Source organism: Amblyomma mixtum, chromosome 7, assembly GCF_055824585.1.
Source record: "Amblyomma mixtum isolate Tamu chromosome 7, ASM5582458v1, whole genome shotgun sequence".
Taxonomy (NCBI): domain Eukaryota; kingdom Metazoa; phylum Arthropoda; class Arachnida; order Ixodida; family Ixodidae; genus Amblyomma; species Amblyomma mixtum.
Genome location: NC_143018.1, coordinates 63,650,814 through 63,672,668, shown reverse-complemented (window position 1 = coordinate 63,672,668; position 21,855 = coordinate 63,650,814). Strand labels below are relative to the sequence as shown.

At 47.6% G+C, this 21,855-nt stretch overlaps 1 protein-coding gene across 1 annotated transcript in view; it reads right to left on the bottom strand.

The window, feature by feature from the left end:
• LOC149336296 (calcium-activated chloride channel regulator 1-like) overlaps positions 1-21,855 on the bottom strand; it is a 99,213-nt gene that overhangs the window by 28,815 nt on the left and 48,543 nt on the right. The window contains exons 8-10 of the mRNA XM_089554110.1: positions 17,705-17,924; positions 14,288-14,587; positions 4,405-4,623 (exon numbers count right to left, since the gene is read on the bottom strand). Of these exons, the coding sequence (XP_089410236.1) occupies positions 4,405-4,623; positions 14,288-14,587; positions 17,705-17,924 (739 nt within the window). The remainder of the gene's footprint in view (positions 1-4,404; positions 4,624-14,287; positions 14,588-17,704; positions 17,925-21,855) is intronic.

The following is a 21,855-nucleotide window of genomic DNA, read 5'->3' as shown; positions in this document are numbered from 1 at the left end:
CAGCACAGTACGAGCAGATCGTGGTGTGCACACTGCATTACCGGAGGGGCTAGGAAGCTACGAACAGGCTGACAAGGATTTGGTTGGTGCTAATCGGGAGATAAAGAAGTCAAGCCTGGAGAAAGGTTTCGAAGTCGAATAAATAAACAGGGATGTGCGTGGAACAGGTGTTGGTTCTGACGAGGTGGCATTAATATCAGTGGAAGGGTAGAAAGGCGGGGATTGTGTAAGTAGGATTAGCTGGCGGCGAATAAGAAAGGGTAATAATGAAGGCTGAGCCCAGCAAAGTAGCCACTCAGAGGACAAGAAAGAAAACTATAAAAAGGAATTCTAGCCAACCAATCAGTTATATAAACAAAGTAAGGGGTAGAAAGGGAGCAAAATGGTTGGAAATGGAACAGCAGTTAAAGGACGATAAAATAGTGTTAGTAAATAGTGGACGATAAAATAGCGTGCGTGTGTGTGCGCGCGCGCGTGTGTGTGTGTGTGTGTGTGTGTGTGTGTGTGTGTGTGTGTGTGTGTGTGTGTGTGTGTGTGTGTGTGTGTGTGTGTGTGTGTGTGGGGGTGTGTGTGTGTGTGTCTCGTCTGGGTGCGTGCGTGTTCAAACCTGCCCACAAATAAAACCCCTCTTTACCAGTAATTGAATTTGACTACTATAACTATGAAAATTCTCCACCACCTTGATTTAAGTAGTATCCTTACCTATCCACTTGATGCGAAGTCCAATGCGAATAGCACGTTTATCCTACTTCACTTTCATTCTTGAATTTAGACTCCATATTTGTCAAGCCTACTAACAACTGCCATTAAGCACAAATACCCAACACCATCGTCATCATCATCAGCAGCAGCAGCCTAACTACGTCCACTGCAGTGCAAAGGCTTTTCCCATGTCTCTCCAATTAACCCTGATTTTTACCAGCTGCGGAAAACATGTCACCGCAAATTTCTTAATATTATCCGCCCATCTCACTTTCTGCCGCCTTCTGCTACGCTTGCCCTGCCTTGCAGTCGAGTGCGCTACTCTTCCCTTCGATTACCATCGGTTACCTTCCCTTCGGAATACATGGCCTGCCCAAGCCCATTTGTTCCTCTTGAGTCCGATTAGGATGTCATTAATCCGCGATTGTTCCCTTACTCACTCTGCCTGCTTCCAGTCTCTTAACGTTACACCCATCATTTTTGTTTCCATAGCTGCCTTCGGTGCCCTTAACTTAAGCTGAACCCTCTTTATTAACCTCCACGTTTCTGCCCCATAGTTTAGTACCGGTAAGATACAGCTGTTGCATACTTTTCTCTTGCAGGACATTGGTAAACTGCGATTCATGATCTGATCTGAGATAACCTTCCATGTCCGCTCCACCCCATTCTTATTCTTCCAGTTGTTTCCCTCTCAAGAGCCGGATCAGCGGTCACTACCTGCACTAAGTAGACATTCTCTAACTACTTCCAGCACCTGGCTACCAATTGTGAAGTGCTGTTCCCTTGCTAGACTGATGAAAAATGCTTTGGTTTTCTGCATGTGAATTGTTAGCGCCACCGCTCTGCTTTGCGTGTTTAAATCATTGATCATGCTTTGCAGTTCATGTCCTGAGTGACTTAGCAACGAATCGAGAATTACTTAGGTGTTCTTCATTTACTCTTATCTCTTATTGTTCCCTTTTCAGGCCCTGGAATACCTTCTTTAAACAGGCGGTGAATAGCATTGGCGAGATTGTCTCCCTGCCAGACACCTTACTTTACTGAAATTTTATTCCTGACATTATGAAGGACTGTGGTAGCTGTGCAATCATTACAGATATCTTCCAATATTTTCACATAACACTCTCTAATGCCCTGATTCTGCAATGCCGGCATGACAACTGAGGCTGCCATTGGGTCAAATGCGTTCTCGTGATCAATAAACGCTGTATATAGGGATTTATTATATTCTACTCAGTTCTCTATCACCTGATTGATAACGGGAATAGGCTCTATTGTCGAGTATTTTTCACGAAAGCCTGGTTGATACTTTGATTGATTGAAGTCTGAAGTTGTCGTGACTCTATTAGCGATTACATTACTTTATACATTGAGGGAACGGACAGTAAGCTGATCGGTCTTTAATTATTCAAGTCCCTGACGTCCCTTTCTTATGAATTAAGATAACGGTAGCATTCTTCCAAGTTCCCAGTACGGTCGAAGTCAAAAGTCATTGCTTACACAGGTGTCACAAAATTCATCCCACTTTTGAAGCAAAGAAAAAAAACAGCGCTGCGCGGACGCATCTCGGCAGCGAGGGTCGTAAAACGGTGGAGTAGGAAACCCCTGGAGAGCGACTAGCCTTGTGTTTGTGTGGCTTCCCCCTCCACCACGGCTCGCCGGAGGGAACGAGTAAGCCACGACGTCGATTTTTCTAGAGTGTCGGAGCCGCTTCTAGGCGATGCTGACGGAAAGCGCCTTGCGTGCGCTAAGGCATGTCCCCCTCCTCTTCGCTCGCACATCGGCGACGGCGCCCTGCCAGAAATTACGAGAAGCTCCACGAAGTGACTCCCGGCTTGTGACCATCGAGGACGCGCGGCCGGCGCGAGAAGGAAAAGGAGACTGCACGGCCGACACTCCTGATGTGCGCGCCTACTTTGGCGCGTAGAACAAACAGACATGGACCAAGCCTATATAAGTAGGGCGTTGACCGCTGTCAATTTAGTCCGAGCCGCCGTCTAAGCTCCAGAGAAGCGCGCCCGTTCGACTCCCGGGAGAACACCACTCGCCCAGCCACGGACCAACGAGGCAGCGTGCGCCAGTCTGCGGGACGGCATCGTCGTGGACCTCTGGTCGTCGGACTGTCGCAGTGCCCGATGAACAAATTGTGTTTTGTTTGATTGCCTCTCTCTCTTGTGTTAGTGCACTTTAGGGGCAATATTTACATTGTATTCTAATATCTCTCGAGTGTAAATTTGCACGAGTCGCATTGTTTTGGTAATCACTTTGTAAGTGTTTGTACTAGTGATCGTGAAATCGTCTGTAAAGTCTCTTAGCTCTGCAAACAGTTTTTTTTTGTGAACCTTTGGCTGCGACCCATTCTTTGGCTTGCGACCGGCGAAAGCTGTGCACCAAACGACCAAAAACTTCTTCTCACTTCGCAGCTGGTCTCCGCTGAGCTTGCTACGCTGAGTCGAGGGAATCTCTCAGTCCCAGACCATTACCCCCACACGCTCTAAGGGTGTCTGGGAACTTCACGATAAAAGTGCGCGAAGTTGGGTGACAACAGGGTGACCCTAACATAGTAATTCACAATAAACTAACAAAACATCCCCATTCTCAAAACACATACAAAGACTATTTCCGCATTTACCGATGGTAACCACCTCAAACTCTTAGACCACCTTGACATAAGCCTTCTATATCACAAACGTAGCTTCAAACATTTCTCAAAACAACAACGACCCATATAGAATTAATTGACGGAACAAAGCTTACAACCACACAATTCGCAGCCGAAACATAGAGCATTCCACTCAATGTCCCCAATGTCCACTCAAATGTCCCCAATGCCGCAAGAGATAGAAACAAGAGCTACGATTATAAATTATCATTATCCCTCCATCTCCTTGAAATTCATTATCTGCCCACCAGTAAAGAACATACTGAAGGCTAGCCTTCCCATCATGCTGATTACATCTCCTAATTTTATACTTGCTGGAGTTACTATATCTCCAAAAAATATTATATATCTCCTCATTTTATTATTATTATTATATCTATTAGTTATAATTATTGTTAAGGTGCTATTCTACTAATATTATTGTAAGTATATCTCCTAGAGTTATTATTTTCCTTCAGTAAGCAATAACTCCGTTCACAATCATTCCAATAGCTTCGACTTCAGCACTACAAAAAAAATTTCTTTTTTCATTTTTATTTCCTTTACTGCTATGCGAAATTCCTTTTTATTATTTGTAACTTTTTACTTCATATTGTATTAAGCCCGTTATACTTAGTTGGACAGGCTGGAAGACCATTCTTTTTCCAATTCTTTTTCTTAGCTCCCCCTTAGTATTAATATTAGTCGGTGGACCACCGTACGTGACATGAGAAGGCAATTTGGAAGAAATCTCACCGGCAACATGTGGCTGTGTGTTCTACGTTCTTCTAACTTATGTTTAGTATCTAAATTATTACTTATTTAGTTTAAATTAAAGCAGTAGCAAAACGAAACGTTGGATTCCAGATTTTTTTACGCGGCCTATAAGACTGAAAGAAAAACAAAATATTCGAAGTCCCACAATGCCGTTTTAAATAGAATCATCATGGCATCCATCCATACATTGGCACATATATGCAGTAGTGATGGGCTGCTTGGTCGTATTATAGGCGCCTTCTAAAATGTCAGGAGCCTACATTGGGAATTAACCGGCCACTTACCATTGCTGGACTCGGTATGGCGATGGCTAATTCGTCCCCGCTCGCAGTTTCCTGGCAACCCTGGCACGGCTTCCTGCTGGGGTCGATGAGGCTGGCGTGGATTTGCATGTTACCGGGGCTGTTTCGCTTCACGTGCTCCACAGTCGAGTTACCGACGGCGGCGTCCACTTGGAACTGCCTCTCAAGCGAACTCGTGACCTCTTCGTCGGCATCCAGCAGCTGTTGCGGAAAGAAAACGCCGCGCAGCATGAACTGAACGCAGTCAACCTCGGAAGTGGAAGTAGACGTCACGCATAAATGAAGAAAAAAGGAGGAAGGAAAACTAGGTGCAGTGAAGGTCGGCGTATATTCTGTACAGGTGGACACGAGAAATTCATCTGTTAGAAGCCGACGGTAACTTTGTTCCTTACACCCGTCAACAAAACAAAGAAGTTTCAAACGCTCGTTTTCGTCTTTAGCTCCACGCTGGATCGCTCTTACTTCGGAAACAGCCAATTCATTTAACGTCTTCGGGGTGTATAGCTGCAACAGCCATACGTTAAGGAACACGGTACAGTCGAGCACCGAAAGGCTCAGGTTTGTAGAGGCCTCTACCAGAAAATTCTTGATTTCCCGAACGTTTACAGATCAAGAATCGTTGTGAAAAGTAAATTTGATGCGTGAATGCAAAAAAAACGAACAAATGATTACTCACTTCATAAAGTTGTTTACAATATTTGATGTCCATTATTAGCATGAAGAGACAAAACTAACGAAGCTGAATGTGAAGGAGCAAATTATGGAGATAAAGTACGGTGATCAGATAACTGCAGTGATTTTCTAAACTCCCAAGCTAAACAATGCAAACATTCCAATTGCTGTCATGCACCCCTCGTCTAGTTCGTTAGCTCAAGGCAACGCAAATGATTGCTGTGCGTCAAAAGCGTCCAAAGTACTAAGAAACCTCAGTCTACCAGCGTTCTGGCACAAGCTCTATAGCCCTTGGAGGCGTGCAGCTCCTTGACTACAGCTGTAGATGATAATAATTATAGTATAGGGAGCTCTTCCACTGGTACGACACGACGCCGGTGCCAGTGCGCACGCATCGATGGCGCCACATTTCTGCACGTGGCGCTCAACCTAGGGGTGACCGCGCAAGGGCACTGGAGACAACAAACAAGAGCGGTGGCGCCCTGTGCAATTTGTTTCGCACAAAGGAACACATCATCATCATCAGCGTGACTATGCCCACTGCAAGGCAAATTCCTCTCCCATGTCTCCAAATAACCCTGTTCTTTGCCAGTTGGAGCCACCGTATCCCTGCAAACTTCTTAACCTCATCCGCCCACTTAACTTTGGGCCGCCGCCCGCCCCGCTTGCCTTCTCTTGGAATCCACTCCGTTATTAAGGATAACGGAGTGCTTTCGACTAGGATGACATCAAACCACGTTTGTTACCTCACCCACTCCGCCCGCTTCCGACGCCTTAACGTTACAACGTTGCATCTATCATATTTCTTTCCATAGCTGGCTGCGTGTCCTTAACGAATGCTGAACCCTCTTTGTTAACTTCCACGTTTCTGCCCTGTAGGTGAGTACTGGTAAGACACAAGTGTTGTATACTTTTCTCTTGGGCATTATAGGTAAACTGCCATTCATGATCTGAAAGAACCTGCCATATGCTCTCCACCATATTCTTATTCTTCTTGTTATTTCCCTCTCATGATCCGGATCAGCGGCCACTATCTGCTCTAAGTAGACTTATTCTCTTACTATTTCCAGCAGCTCGCTACAAATTGTGAACTACAGTTCCCTTGCTAGACTCTTGAACATTACTTTGGTTTCTTCATGCTAATTTTTAGCGCCACCGTTCTGCTCTGCATGTCCAACTCATTGGTCAAACTTTCCAATTCATGCCCGAGTGACTTAGCAAGGCTATGTCATCAGCGAATAGAAAATTACTTAGGTGCTCTCCATTAACTCTTATCCCCAGTTGTTCCCATTCCAGGCCCCGGAATTATTCCTGTAAAGAGGCGGTGAATAGCATGGGCGAGATCATGCCTCCATCCTTGACACCTTCCGTTATTGGTATTCAACTGCTGACTTTATGAAGGACCATGGTAGCTTTGCAGTCGTTAAGAATATCTTCCGGTATTTTCACATAAAACTCTTCCGCACCCTGATTCCGCAATGCACGCATGACAGCTGAGGTTTCCACTGAGTCAAATGCTCTCTAGTAATCCAAGAATGCTATATATAGGGGTTGGTTATATTCTTCGAATTTCTCTATCACCTGAATAATAGCGTGAATATAGTCTACTGTGGAGTATCTTTTACGAAAGCCTGCATGATATTTTGGTTGATGGAAGTCTAAGGTTGTCGTGACTCTCTTAGCGATTGCCTTAGTAAATGCCTTTTAGGCAATGGACAGTTAGCTTGACCAAATGTTCAGGGGAACCCCCCAAGGTGGAGTAGATTTGTAATAAAGGAGTAATTACTCATTGACGTCCACCCGAGCGCAGCTATACGGCTACAAAGGAAAGCTACACAGCTTTCTCAGAAACTTCGTAGTTAAAGAAAAATTCCTCCTGGTCCGGGGTTCGAACCCGGGACCACCGCTTCACCGGAGCAGTCGCTCTACCAATTGAGCTAACCGGGACGGCAAGCTTATGGTAGGGCGAGAGCGAATTGATCAATAACTCGAAGTGGGAACAGTGTTGACCAAATGTTTAGGGGAATCTCCCAAGGTGGAGTAGATTTGTAATAAGGGAGTAATTACTCATTGACGTCCACCCGAGCGCAGCCATACGGCTACAAAGGAAAGCTACACAGCTTTCTCAGAAACTTCGTAGTTAAAGAAAAATTCGTCCTGGTCCGGGGTTCGTACCCGGGACCACCGCTTCACCGGAGCAGTCGCTCCACCAATTGAGCTAACCGGGACGGCAAGCTTATGGTAGGGCGAGAGCGAATTGATCAATAACTCGAAGTGGGGACAGTGTTGGCCAAATGTTTAGGGAAATCCCCCAAGGTGGAGTAGATTTGTAATAAGGGAGTAAAGAGAAGGAGGAAGTAAAGAAAGCCTTAGGAGCAATGCAAAGAGGGAAAGCAGCTGGTGGGGATCAGGTAACAGCAGATTTGCTGAAGGACGGAGGAGAGATTGTGCTACAAAAACTAGCCACCCTGTATACGCAATGCCTTGGGACCTCGAGAGTGCCAGAAGCTTGGAAGAACACTAACATTATCTTAATTCATAAGAAAGGAGACGTCAAGAACTTGAAGAATAACAGACCGATCAGCTTATTGTCCGTTGCCTACAAGGTATTTACTAAGGTAATCGCTAATAGATTCAGGACAACCTAGAACTTTAGTCAACCAAATGATCAGGCAGGCTTTCGTAAAGGATACTCGACAATACACCACATTCACACTATCAATCAGGTGATAGAGAAATGCGCAGAATATAACCAACCCCTATATATAGCCTTCATTGATTACGAGAAAGCATTCGACTCAGTGGAAACCTCAGCTGTCATGCAGGTATTGCGGAATCAGGGTGTGGAAGAATGCTATGTGAAAATGTTGGAAGATATTTATAACCATTGCACAGCTACTATAGTTCTCCATAAAGTCAGCAATAAAATTCCAATACGGAAAGGTGTCAGGCAGGGAGACACGATCTCGCCAATGCTCTTCACTGCCTGCTTACAGGAGGTATTCCGAGGACTGGAATGGGAAGAGTTGGGGATAAGAGTTAATGGAGAATACCTGAGTAATTTGCGATTCGCTGATGACATTGCCTTGCTAAGCCACTCAGGACAAGAACTGCAAAGCATGATCAATCAGCTAGAGAGGCAGAGGAGAACGGTGGGGCTAAGAATTAACATGCATAAAAACAAAGTAATGTTCAATTGCCTTGCAAGGGAACAGCAGTTCGTAATTGGTAGAGAGGTGCTGGAAGTAGTAAGAGAATATGTCTACTTAGGGCAGGTAGTGACCGCAGATCCGGATCATGAGAGGGAAATAACTACAAGAATAAGAATGGGGTGGAGCGCGTATGGCATGTTCTCTCAGGTCATGAATGGTAGCTTACCAATATCCCTGAAGAGAAAAGTATATAACAGCTGTATCCTACCGGTACTCACCTATGGGGCAGAAACGTGGAGGCTAACAAATTGGGTTCAGCTTAAGTTAAGAACAACGCAGCGAGCAATGGAAAGGAAAATGATAGGTGTAACGTTAAGAGATCGGAAGAGGGCAAAGTGGGTGAGGGAACAAACGTGGGTTAATGACATCCTAGTTGAAATCAAGAGGAAGAAGTGGGCTTGGGCAGGGCATGTAATGCGAAGGCAAGATAACCGCTGGTCCTTAAGGATAACGGAGTGGATTCCAAGAGAAAGCAAACGTAGCAGGGGACGGCAGAAAGTTAGGTGGGCGGATGAGATTAAGAAGTTTGCGGGGATACAGTGGCGGCAACTAGCAATGGACAGGGTTAATTGGAGAGACATGGGAGAGGCCTTTGCCCTGCAGTGGGTGTAGTCAGGCTGATGATGATGATGATGATACTCATTGACGTCCACACGAGCGCAGCCATACGGCTACAAAGGAAAGCTACACAGCTTTCTCAGAAACTTCGTAGTTAAAGAAAAATTCGTCCTGGTCCGGGGTTCGAACCCGGGACCACCGCTTCACCGGAGCAGTCGCTCCACCAATTGAGCTAACCGGGACGGCAAGCTTATGGTAGGGCGAGAGCGAATTGATCAATAACTCGAAGTGGGAACAGTGTTGACCAAATGTTTAGGGGAATCCCCCAAGGTGGAGTAGATTTGTGATAAGGGAGTAATTACTCATTGACGTCCACCCGAGCGCAGCCATACGGCTACAAAGAAAAGCTACACAGCTTTCTCAGAAACTTCGTAGTTAAAGAAAAATTCGTCCTGGTCCGGGGTTCGAACCCGGAACCACCGCTTCACCGGAGCAGTTTTTTTTTCTTTAACTACGAAGTTTCTGAGAAAGCTGTGTAGCTTTCCTTTGTAGCCGTATGGCTGCGCTCGGGTGGACGTCAATGAGTGACAGTAAGCTTAACGCTCTGTAATTTTTCAAATCCCTGACGTCCACTTTCTTATGAATGAAGAAAACGTTAGCCTTCTTCCAAGCTTGCAGTGTGCTCGAGGTCTCAATGCACTGCGTATATAAGGTGGCCCCATCACTGTAATTCATAATAAACTAACAAAACACGCTCATTTTCAAAACACACACTAGACAATTTGCACATTTACGAACGGAAAGCACCTCAAATTCTGAGACCCTCTTCGGATCACAAACATAGCTTTAAAGCTTTCACAAAACAACAGTCACCCATATAGAAAATAAGTCACGCAACAAAGGTTACAACTACACAGTTCTCAGCCAGAACATGTAGCATTAATAGCACTCATCATTACGCCGTGTCAAAGGAAATGGAGAGACACTTAATATTTTCTTAAATTTACCTGCCCAGGTCAGCCTCCGCTCAAATATCCGCAATGCCGCAAGAGACTGAAGGAGTGGCTAAGCTCTCAACCATCTTTTTCCCTCCTTTTTGAAGTTCATCTGCTCACCGGTAGCCGACATACCGATGTCCGGCCATCTCATCATGCGTATTATAACTCCTAAATTTGTTATATATATATATATATACTTGTTAAATAATATTATTATATCTATTAATTATTATTTTAAGGTACTATTATACTAATGTTATTATTAGTATTGCTCGTACAGTTATTATTCACCTTTATTAGACAATAACTCCCCTCAAACGCCATTCGAATAGCTTCGGCTCCAAGAGTGCAAATAATTTCTCTTTTTCTATTTATATTTTCTTTTATGCTAAGCGAAATTCTTTTTTATTATTTGTTACTCTTCTGCTTCATATTGTTTTAAGCCCGTTATACTTAGTGGAATAGGTTGGACGCAGTTTTTTTCTAATACTTTTTCTTATTCCCATCTAAGTATTATTAATAGTGGGTAGAGCACCGTACGCGACATGAGGAGGCAAATTGGAACAAATCCCACCCGTAACATGTGGCTCTCGTTTCTTTTACGTTCTTCTGATTAATTTAGTATCTAAAGTTATTACCGATTTCGTTTTCTCGCATAAATTAAAACAGTAACAAGAAAAAACGTTGCACTTAAGCATTTTTCCGCTGCCTAGAAGACTGAGAGAACAACAAATATTCGAAGCCCCACAGTACCGTTTAATAGAATGCTGATTTCATGCATGCATCCTTTGGCACATATACGCCGCAGTGATGGGCAATTAAATGTGTCTCCTTCCAGAAGTCAAACTGGTCAGGAGTCTATCCTATGAATGAGCCGGCCACTTACCATTGCCGGACTCGGTACGGCGATGGCTATTTCCTGCCCGCTCACCGTTTCCTGGCAACCTTGGCACGGCTTCCTGCTGGGACCGATGAGGCTGGCGTGGATTCGCGTGTTATATGGGCTGTTTCGCTTCACGTACACCACCGTCGAGTTGCCGACGGCGGCGTCCACTTGGAACTTCCTCTCAAGTAAACTCGTGAACTCTTCGTCTACATCAAGCAACTGTTGCGAGAAGAAGTCACCGCGCAGCATTAACTGAATGCAGTCAGCCTCAGCCGTGCAAGTAGAGCTCATGCGTAAATGAAGGAAAATTGAGGAACGAAAAGAAGGTGCAGCAAAGGTTGGCGTGTATTCTGTAGATGTGGGCACGAGAAAACCGTCTGTTAGAAGCCGACGGCAAATTTGTTTCCGGCGCCCGTCGACAGAACAAAACTTTCAAATGTTCGTCTTCGTGATTAGCACCACGCTGGATCACTCTTACTTCAAAAACAGCCAATACATTTAACGCCTTCGGCGCGTATAGCTGCAACATGCATACGTTCAGGAACATGGTACAGTCGAGCACCAAAAGGCATAGGGTTGTAGAGGCCTGTACATGGAAATTATCGATTTCGCGAACGTTTACAGATCAGGAATTGTTGTGAAAAGTAATTTTGATGCGTGACTACAAAAAAAGAAAAAATGATTACTCTCTTCACAAAGTGGCTTACCTTATTGATGTTCGATTAGCATGAAGAGACAAAACTAATGAGGCTGAATAAGAAACAGCAAATTATGGAAATAAAGTACAGTGACCAGCAGTGACGCTGCTTTTCTAAACTGTGAAGCCAAGCAATGCAAGCATTGCGACTGCTGTCATGCACCCCTCACGTTGTTCTTCAGCTCTAGGACAGGAAATAATTGCTGTGCGTCAAAAGCGCCCGAAATCCTAAGAAATCCCAGTCTACTACCGTTCTGGCTACAGCTCTATGGTCTTTGGAGGCGTGCAGCTCCTTGGCTCTAGATGAGAATAGTTGTAGTATAAGGAGCACTGCCACTGCTACGGCACAAAGTCAGTGTCAGTGCGCACGCAACGATGGCGCCAGGGGCGCGATTACGAGTTGCTCAAAATCGTCTCAATCGGAAAGTGTCTCAAAAAGTGTCTCATTTGCCCCGTTCCTATTGGTCGGTCGTGACCAGCGGCCATATTGGTTTTTTGCGTCACCGGCCGACGTCAGAAGTGCGCCAGAAGTGGTGACGTTGCTTGGCTAATTATGCGAGCCGATTGAGACGATTTTTTGAGACTGGAACGAGTGGTCTCAAACCGCTCGAGACAGAAAATGGCGGTTGTTTACATGGCCGGTGGCCGCGCGAGCAGCGGTGTAAGAGGGTGCATGAAGACGGTTTTGACGTGCCGGACGAGTTGTTTCGACGTTTTGACATAGGAAGGAGCATAATGGCTGTGCGACGAACTCGGCGTTGAACTTGGAGGTGTGCGGGTGAGTGCGCGGTCAGTGGAGCGGCAAGTGCCTGTGCGCGCCTTCGCCGCCGGTGGGTTTCAAGACACCGTAGGAAATGAAGTAAACGTCGGCGTAGCCCAACCGACTGTGCAAGTGTTTGCGGTGAGTTGCGGAGACCACTGTCAAAGTTAAGTCGCAGAAGGTGCGCGCTTTCCGGCGAGACCCCTCAAGACAAGGCGGCGGCGAAGGTGGACTTCCTTCGCATAAACTTTCGCCACCGCAGTATCCCCGGCGGCGTCATCCGAGCATCATCCGAACGGAACGGCACCACCAACACGAATATCAAGTGCTTAACCCGAAGCGGGCGGCATGAGTTGGTTACGAGGCTTCCGGGAAGAGTGATTGTTGCCGCAGTGACCGGGCGTGCCGGCTCTTAATTCCCGCAGTGAGATTGCAAGCTCCCATCAGCTGCACCGGTCTGCTTCTGTATGTCGGCAGTTGCTGCAGTGTGATTATTCATGGTCGCCGGGTATTTTCTGAACAAAAATAAATATAATCACGCATCGCCCTTGGAGCACATTTGCCATCGATAGCAGCAAGGTGAGTTCACACTGGCGAGTCGCGGAGGTCGCGCGACAGGCTTAAATCGATTTATTACGCTCCCTCCCCGCTTTGCATGTGCTTCGCAAACCGTAACTAATTGACCGAAATCGGTCGCCTAGAATACTAGCGCGACGATTGCAACTCGCCAGTGTGAACTTGCCTTGAAGCTGCCTTCGCCGGTTTTCGAGCCAAGCGCTCCTTCCAAATTGTTCTCGGCAGACTCGTAGCAATCACTGCCTTTAAACAGATTTTTCCGCGCACTTAAGACGTCTGCGCAGTACTTTGATTCTGCGTAATGTGTAAAAAAAGAGGACAGCCGTCGAATCAGCTGATTTTTTTTCTGGCTGCCATGTTTACGATGGCTGAATATGTGCGTGGAGGGATAAGGCTGAATCGGTTGAATCAGGCGGCAGCTCACGCCGCCTAGCCGCCGCTACCGACGCTTTTCCAGCGTCAGCGCACCCTCGCGGCAGCAAAAGTGACTGAAGAGCAAACTTAATTGCAAAATTGAGGACGCTTCTTCTTTTGCTTCATGTCGTTGAGTTTGAAACATAGTTTGTTAGCGAAATAAAACATTCTTCAGATAATTAACTGCGTGTTTACAGCGAAACTTTAGTATACGGTCCCTTATTGCGCAACTAAATGCTTCCTGGGTGGAACCCTACTATTAGACACCACAACCTCGCTGCTAATTGGTTGATTCCGCCGTCAACAACTCGCGGTGTCGTCATTTTGACGTCAGAGTCTCAAAATTGAGACAAAAACTCGTAATCGCGCCCCAGGTTTCTGCACGTCGCGGCCAGGGGTGACCGCTCATGGGCACTGGAGACCGTTAGCAGGAGCGGCAGCGCCCTCTGCGATTCGCTGCGCAGAGGCGCGTCATAATACTACGTGTAGGCCTCAGCTGCATGAAATGGAATATGTTGTTAGCGCGACTGCAGCACGATAATTAGTTAGGTTCGTATTTTTGTTTTCAAAACATGAAATCCCTAACATGGTGTCTCTTGTACTTTTCCGTGTCCGATATTTCTTGCCTGTTCATCCGCGTCTATCCTGATTCGAGGACGCGCAGTTATCGGCCAACCACTCTTTTGCACTTCGCGCTTTAATACATTGTCTTCCGTAAGAGCTCACCTGGACAAAATACGTCTAAGCCGTTTCTGGAGAACCGCATCTAAAGACCTACGTGACAGCTACCAAGAATGCACAGGCCTCTAAGGGAGCTCTGCTAAAAGAAGTGCCACGAGGATATATGGGGTACGGATTGCAGGGTTGCCCTACTGTGTCGAGAACAACAAGAAGCTGCCGACAGGTTTTTCCAGTTGTATTTTTACAGGCGCGTGATCCCTTTGATGGTGTTTCAAGATCGAGGCAGAATAAATCAGTAATCTGTTTTTGCGTGCATGAGCTAAATGTCCCTGTTTTCATTGCTCGCAGCTATACAAGTGCCCCACTACTGAGACCACGATCAAACTGTGCGGGCCACCTGATCTACCGTACCGTGTGGATTCGCACAGAGTTGTCGGCCTCTGTCGTCGTTGAAGAAACGAAGGCACTCTTGAGCTGACGTCGCATGTTTCCCCGGAGTTCACTGAAGCCGAACGCCTTCCCGCCCGTCTTTGTGGCGAGAGTCTCGAGGTTTCCGTCGGCACTCTGCACCAGCGCCAGGGTGCTGACCACCACCTTTGCCGCTACAATCTCTGGCAGCACATCTTTGATGAATGGAGCTTCATTCTCTTTCCCGTCAGATACAAGTACGATGAATGCGCCTTCTGGCGTTTCAGTGTCGTTCCCTAGGTGCTGAAAATAAATATTAAGCGGTGGATAACTTTACAAAGCCTGCTCTGACTGACGTCAACAGTTGTCAGTATAATAAAGGGCGGAGTTCTGGAGCATTGCTATTAATAGGTGCTCTGCGGTCGCATGTGCTTATCAAAAATTGTTTTTGTAACTCGTTTTTATGTGACGTGTTTTTGCACATATGGAGCTCATATGGCGCCCAGCTGCAATGCAAGGCCTGGGCACTGCAGGCATGCCTGACCAATACGCTCTCGGTTCGGCGACTCACTTCCTTGCTACGTGGCCGCCAAGAATAGGAACAGGTATAGAACAAAACTCTCTGAGGTGCACCAGTTCTGGAAGCAATGTGTCTGGAAAACAATGGCAGGGCGGCGGTCTGGAACAATGGCTTGGAAAATCAATGAAGCCTGGATATCAGAAACAGCAACGAACCAACTAAGCTTGAATGCAGCAAGTAAAAATTTCGCTGCTGTTTTTCCTAATGATATGCAATACATTTTCACACATGCATTGTCAATGCAGGGACAATATTACTCAGACGCTCAGTTTGATGGTCCTATTGCTCAAATATTTAGGGGAATCCCCCAAGGTGGAGTAGATTTGTAGTAAGGGAGCAATTACTTACTGACATCCACCCAAGCGCAGCCAAACGGCTACAAAATAAAGCTATACAGGTTTCTAAGAAACTTCGCAATTAAAGAAACATTCCTCCTGGTCCGGGTCCGAACCCGGGACCATCGCTTCACCGGGGCAGTCTCTCTACTAACTGAGCTAATCGGGACGGCAAGCATATGGTAGTGTGAGAGCACATTTAACAATAACTCGAATTGGAAGCAGTGCTGGTAAAAATTTTCTTTAACTGCGAAGTTTCTGAGAAATCTGTATAGCTTTCTTTTGTAGCCGCTTGGCTGCGCTTGGGTGGATGTCAATGAGTAATTACTCCCTTATTACAAATCTACTCCACCTTCGGGGATTCCCCTAAACATTTGATCAGCACTGTTCCCATTTCGAGTTATTGATCAATTCGCTGTCGCTATGCCATAAGCTTGCGTCCCTGTTAGCTCAATTGGCAGAGCGACCACTCCCGTGAAGCGGTGGTCCCGGGTTCGAACCCTGGACCAGGACGAATTTTTCTATAACTGTGAAGTTTCTGAGAAAGCTGTGTAGCTTTCCTTTGTAGCCGTTTGGCTGCGCTTGTGTTGATGTCAATGAGTAATTGCTCCCGTTTTAATGTTCCTATGTTCCCACTTCAAGCTAATGCTTTATGCTACTGCGGCATGATCGGTTTCGTCTACACACGGTGCAGACTCTCGGTTGCATCACTCCACTTTATGTTCCAGGCTACTGGCTGAACCGCTTGAAGACACAATGAATTTGTTCAGTTGAGAAAACTGTTCGCTTGGTGGGGGTGGAAGCCCTTGTTTCCTCTTGCATCAGCTCCTATATATTTTAAACCGCTAGTTGTATCATGCCAAAGTCCCCGCCATTTCGCATCGTCGTCGTCAAATCCGCAAGCCCGATTCCGGAGCCGATATATAGACAACTACAGGCATACAAGTATACATAATGTTCCCTGCTCGGAGACAGGGTCACTCTAGCTTGTTCTCCCTCCACCGGCGACGGCAACCTCGGCTACCCGAGCCGCCGAGACGGATTAGTGGTTACGGCGCTGAGCTGCTGATTTTAAAGACGCGGGTTCGATCCCAACCATGGCAGTCGAATTTTGATGGAGGCGAAATTCGAATTCCGTTACTGTGCGATGTCTGTGCCTGTTAAAGAACCTCAGGTGGTCGAAGTTTCTCGAGCCGTCCACTACGGCCTCCCTTATAGCAGGAGTCCCTTTGGACGTTAACGTCCCCAAAAACCGTTTAACAATGGTTATCCGAATGAGCATCGGAGGCCCTGAACCCGATCGTGACGCAAAGTATACTTCCCTTCTCTCGCGTATCCGCCTGCTCATCAGTGGTTAATGTGACTATTTGTTTTATATGTTATACGACTGTATCCTTTCTGGGTGACGTAATCATGCACGTGCTGCCACGCAGACACTTAATCGCACTATGAAGAGGATCAAGTAAAAGCAGAGTTGTTGAAGAACGGAGAGGAAATTGTGCTGTCCGTTGCCTACAAGGTATTTACCAAGGTAATCGCTAATACAGTCAGAACAACATTAAAGTTCGTTCAAACAAATGGTGACGCAGACTTTCGTAAACGATACTCGAAAATAGACCACATTAGCACTATCAATCAGGTGATACAGAAAAGCGCAGAATATAACCGACCACTATATATAGCCTTCATTGATAACCAGAAAACTTTACTTTGTGGAAAATTCTGCTGTCATGGACGCATTGCGGAATCAGGGTGTAGAAGAGTTATGTACAAATATTGGGCGATATCTATAAGCAAGGAAGAGGAGTTGGTTATAACTAAGCCAGGGAGTTTAGCATAGGTTAAGGAGAAGGCAGCGAGCTATGAAAAGTAACATGACAGGTGCAATGTTAAGAGATCGGAAGCGGGCGGAGTCGGTGGGGGAACAAAAGCCAGTTAACGACATCATAGTCAAACTCAACAGGAAGAAATGGTCTTTGACAGGGTGTGCGATTCGAAGGCAGGATAGCCTATAGTCCTTAAGGGTGACGGAGTGGATTGCAAGAGAAGGCAAGCATAGCAGGGGAAGGCAAAAAGATAGGTGGGCGGATGAGATCACTAAGTTTGCGGGAATGACGTGGCCGCAACTGACAAAGGACAGGGCTAGTTAAAGAGACATGGTAGAGGCCTTCCCCTTGCAGAGAGCGTAGTCGAGCTGATGACGATGATGAATTTGATGATGAACAGATATGAAGCAAAAATGCAAAGAATGCTTTTGGCGGTATGTAAAAAATTGATTCATTGTAAAAGTGGTGGGAAAGATGCGCTTTTGTTCAGTGCAGTCTCCTGGCCGCATCCTATGCTAGGGCCTTCTCCATCGGACAGCCCGACACATATCAATTGCTAATATCCTGCCACGCCAAGGCCATGTAATCACGCAGGCCATACTGTGTTGCGATGCTTAATGGCGTTGTAGGCATAATTAGAGAAAAAAAACTGCACACGCAAATAAAAAGATGGCCTTGCCTTGAGAGCCTTTCTGAGACCGGATCCAATGCTGGTGCCTCCATCGGCGTGAAGCCTGGTGATAGCATTCAAGAACCCCTGCCTGGTGGTCCCATTCACTGTCATCAGCGTGTGGACTACCGTGGAACTGGAGCTGTTTGTAACGATGGCCACTCTTCGGGAGCCATCCTCGATGTCTGCTATGTACCGCTCTACCGCTTCTTTCAAAAAGCCGATGCGGCTTCCCTGCAGTGCGACAAAACTTTTGCTGAAATCTGTGGAGATACGAGCGCTCATCACATTACATCGCGTAGCTCACGGCAATGTTCCGAAATATTGTTGCGAAAGCAACACTACGCTAGTCACCATTTCGCTGAACTCTGGAAAGGCGAAGCTGCGCATGCGCGAGGAGCGGGAGACGTCACTAGGCGCACAGCTGGCGCGGCATGGCCGCCGCCGCTGCCGCGCGCTCCCCATCGTCTCGTCGAATGTCTCCTCTCTCTCTCTCTCCCTTACTGATGCGCAGTAGCGATTGCGCATCGCTATCTGTGTGGTTGCCGCCGCGGTGGCTCAGTGGCTATAGGGAACGTGCGCTTCCCAGGTGGCACTGCAGTTATTCCACTGTTCGACTAAAAACTGCTGCCGTCAGTCGCTTGGGCCGCTACAAAGGCGAGGGCACATTCTGAACGATTAGAAGCCCGCGTTTGGTTGATAGCACTATCTGCCTCGCTTCTGTAGACATAACCCCGATAACTGACACGCACCACGTGTGGCTTCGACAGCGCGCAGAAGCTCATGCCAATAAGCTCAGGAAGGTGGCGTGGAATAGCACCAAGAGCGCCCCCAGAACTGCTTGCTCCTCTCGCTATGCTGTGTGTTAAGGCGCTGCAGTCGACACGGCAAACCTGAGCTGCGGTTCCAAAGGACGCGGGTTCGATCCCGGCCGCGCCGGCTGGAATTTCTTTGGAGGAGAAATTCTAGAGGCCCGTGTACTGTGCGATGTCAGTGCACGTTAAAGAACCCCAGGTGGTCGAAATTTCCGGAGCCCTCCACTACGGCGTCTCTCATAGCCTTAGTCGCTTTGGGACGTTAAACCCCATAAACCAACCATATATAAAATTGGCAATGGCGTAGCTCTGCTCTCCGGCCGCTTATCTGTTTTTGTCAGCCTGCGTCCGCTTGAGCGGACGCGGTTGTTGCTGCGACGCGCATCTTTTCTCTTCTTTCTCGTCTTTCACTCTTTCCTTTTAACTCTCCTCTATCTGCACGTGGCAGCGGTGGTGGCTCGGCTCAAGCCAGTAGGCAAGTCGTGCAATTTCCTTTTCATCCTTCTCTCAGTAACGACAGCAACACAACAACACCTCTGCTATGCCAGGATATACGTAGCGCGAGGTGAGGGCCAGGTGTCCACCTGAACCAGAGGGAAGGCGCATAACTGCCCTCTTGAAACAGTGGATACCACAACCATGCTTTAAGCTAAGTGGCGGTAGTGACTGGTGTGCGCAGCATGCGTCGGCATTCACAAAGTTATGCCAGAAACGCGGCGCTGAAGCCATATATGCCGTCAGCGTTCGTTGTGTACGTTGGCGTTAGAAACGTTTTACACTCCGATCATTTCAAGGAATAGAAGGCGAGCGCGCGCGCGGCGGGGCACGCCAGCTGCGCGCAGGGACGTCCCTTGCTACTCGCGAATGCACAGTATGGTCGTGCAAGAGCACGCGAAACGGCCACACTGTGAGCAGTGTAGCTCACACAACAATACATGGCTACGCACAGATGTTGCTTTCGCAATTCTCCAGATTTAACCAGAGCTAAGCCGTAGCCAATTTCTTAGTGTTCTTTTTTTGTGTGTAAAAGACCCTAACATTTAAGCTGTAGAAGTTCTGTTAATTTTATTTTTCTCAGAATAACAGAACAGAACCGTACTGTCCCTTGAGGCTTAACTTAGACATCATTACTTAGAAATTTCTAGCTTAATTTACACTGCATTTTCATTAAACGGGAAGAGATGGTGGCTGCATGTGAGAGACACCAGATTTTTTTTTTGTGCTATGTTCTCAGAATGTGCTGAAGACATTAGAAAACATCGGCCAGCATGTGCAATTCGGACACCGAGCAACCGAACGGCGTCTATGGCACCATAAATACAGCATAAAGATGGTATTAAGTGAGGCGTACTAGAGCTTCAATATAATCATCCTGTCCATATAATTGCTAGCTTGTCGCCGCATCCGGAATGCAAAGGAGTGAGCGAAAAGCTATTAGGCCGTTTTAGTCACACGTACGAAAGGACTTTCCGCGCGTACAGCTCTTACGGGTGAGGAGTACGCAACCACAGACATATGTGAGATTGCGAAGCATCCGTGTGTTCCTAGCGCGAGTAGACATCTCCGCGGGATTATCTGGCAAGACCTCAAACAAGTAAGAATGCCAAATTAGAGGCGACATCTAAAACGCGCTGCTGGGTTCCGTTGGGCAGCGCCGTGCCTTCACTGCGAAACGCAAAGAAATGGAACTCCTTCGAGGCCGGCATGCGAGATGCACACCGCTGAACGGAAATTCCAGTGCGCTGTTAAGAAGGGGAAGTAGTGTTTAGCTCCCGCACTGTGCTCGACCGCACAGAACTGCTGCTCTGCTGGCAGAAGTGCATCCGTTGGAGGTTGAGGCACTTGCAATACACGTTGCATGAAGGCGTACGCGGGAGAGTGCCACGGCTGCAGAATGACGCCAGGTAAGCACTACACGACACACCTCAGGGATTAGCGGACCTCAGAGCAGCACAAGTAAATGTTGCGTTGCTTCGCGAGCTCACCCAGCTCGTTGGTTGGTTGGTTGGTTGATTGGTTGGTTGCGACTCGACTGGCTTCGCTTAAATACTCGCCTTGGATGTAACTGGCTACTGCACTGGCCATGCTCGGCGAGAGATGGCACGGATAAGCATACGCGAGCAGTACCAATTCAGTTAAGTAAGTACCTCCACGTGGCGACTGTTTGTGGTCACCGCGTACGTGTGAATAAAAGCGCTTCTGATGACGCGCAGGTGGTCGAAATTATTCCGTAGACCTCCACTACGGCACCACTTTCTCTCTTTCTTGATTCGCCGCTAGGGGGCCAACGGGAGCGGATGCCTGCAATGTCGGCTCCGGCAAACGGTACGTGCTTCTACCCAATCTCTCCTACGGCCACTAATCTGCTCGAAAACCGACATAACTGCCTAAGGAGGACAGGAAAGCCGCCCATTACGGGCAAAATCCGACCTATTTTGAGAGAAGACCAATTATCGGACCGAGACGCCAAGCCGCACAGCTAGGCCGCACTAGGATTCCTCCCCTCCGTCGACTCCGTCGGCGACGGCAGCCGTTGTTATGGAGGTAACGGTTGAAGGCCGCACTATCACCGTGGAAGAGCAAAACTCAAGCGACTGGACACCGGTGTGTATAAAGCCTATGCCTCCCGACCAGCCAGTTCGCCGAAACCTTACCGCTCCGACAACGCTACCTCAGACGCAGCCCACCCGAACGCCAACAACGCGTCGCGCCACGCAGCAGCCGTAACCGGGAGCGGCAAGACGCAAGCCCGTCTACCACCTGCGACTAAGAAGGCTCGCCTCACAGTACAGCGGAACAAGCAGCTGCCACCACTTCCACCGAACGCTATTCGAGTAGTCGTTCGCCCGCGAGGTGAACTACGACTCCTAGTGTCCCAGCACTCCGGCTCTTGAAGACAGTGCAGACCCAGCTCGATATCATTCCACCGGACGACTTCTGCCTGCGCATTCACCCGACCAACAATACTTTCACCATGGCAACCACACATTTCCCAACAGTCGAGACTCTCAAGACACTGACCTCTCTCACCATCGAAGGCAAAACATATCCCTGCGCGGCATACGTAGCACCACCACAGGGGGCTACCAGAGGAGTCATCACGAACGCCTATGACGACGAGACGCCGACTCAACTGTACCATGACCTGGTCAAAAGAAATCCTGAATACACCATTCTAGCAGCACGATGCATGGGAAAGACACACTCCATCCTAATCACCTTCGACGAAACCACTGTTACGTCTCGCCTTCGTCGTGGGGAAGACAACGACATGGCAGCAGCGAAACGCCGACAAACCCCGAGACGCGCGTTGGGTGAGCGCCTGGAATGCCACGGAAGCCGCGT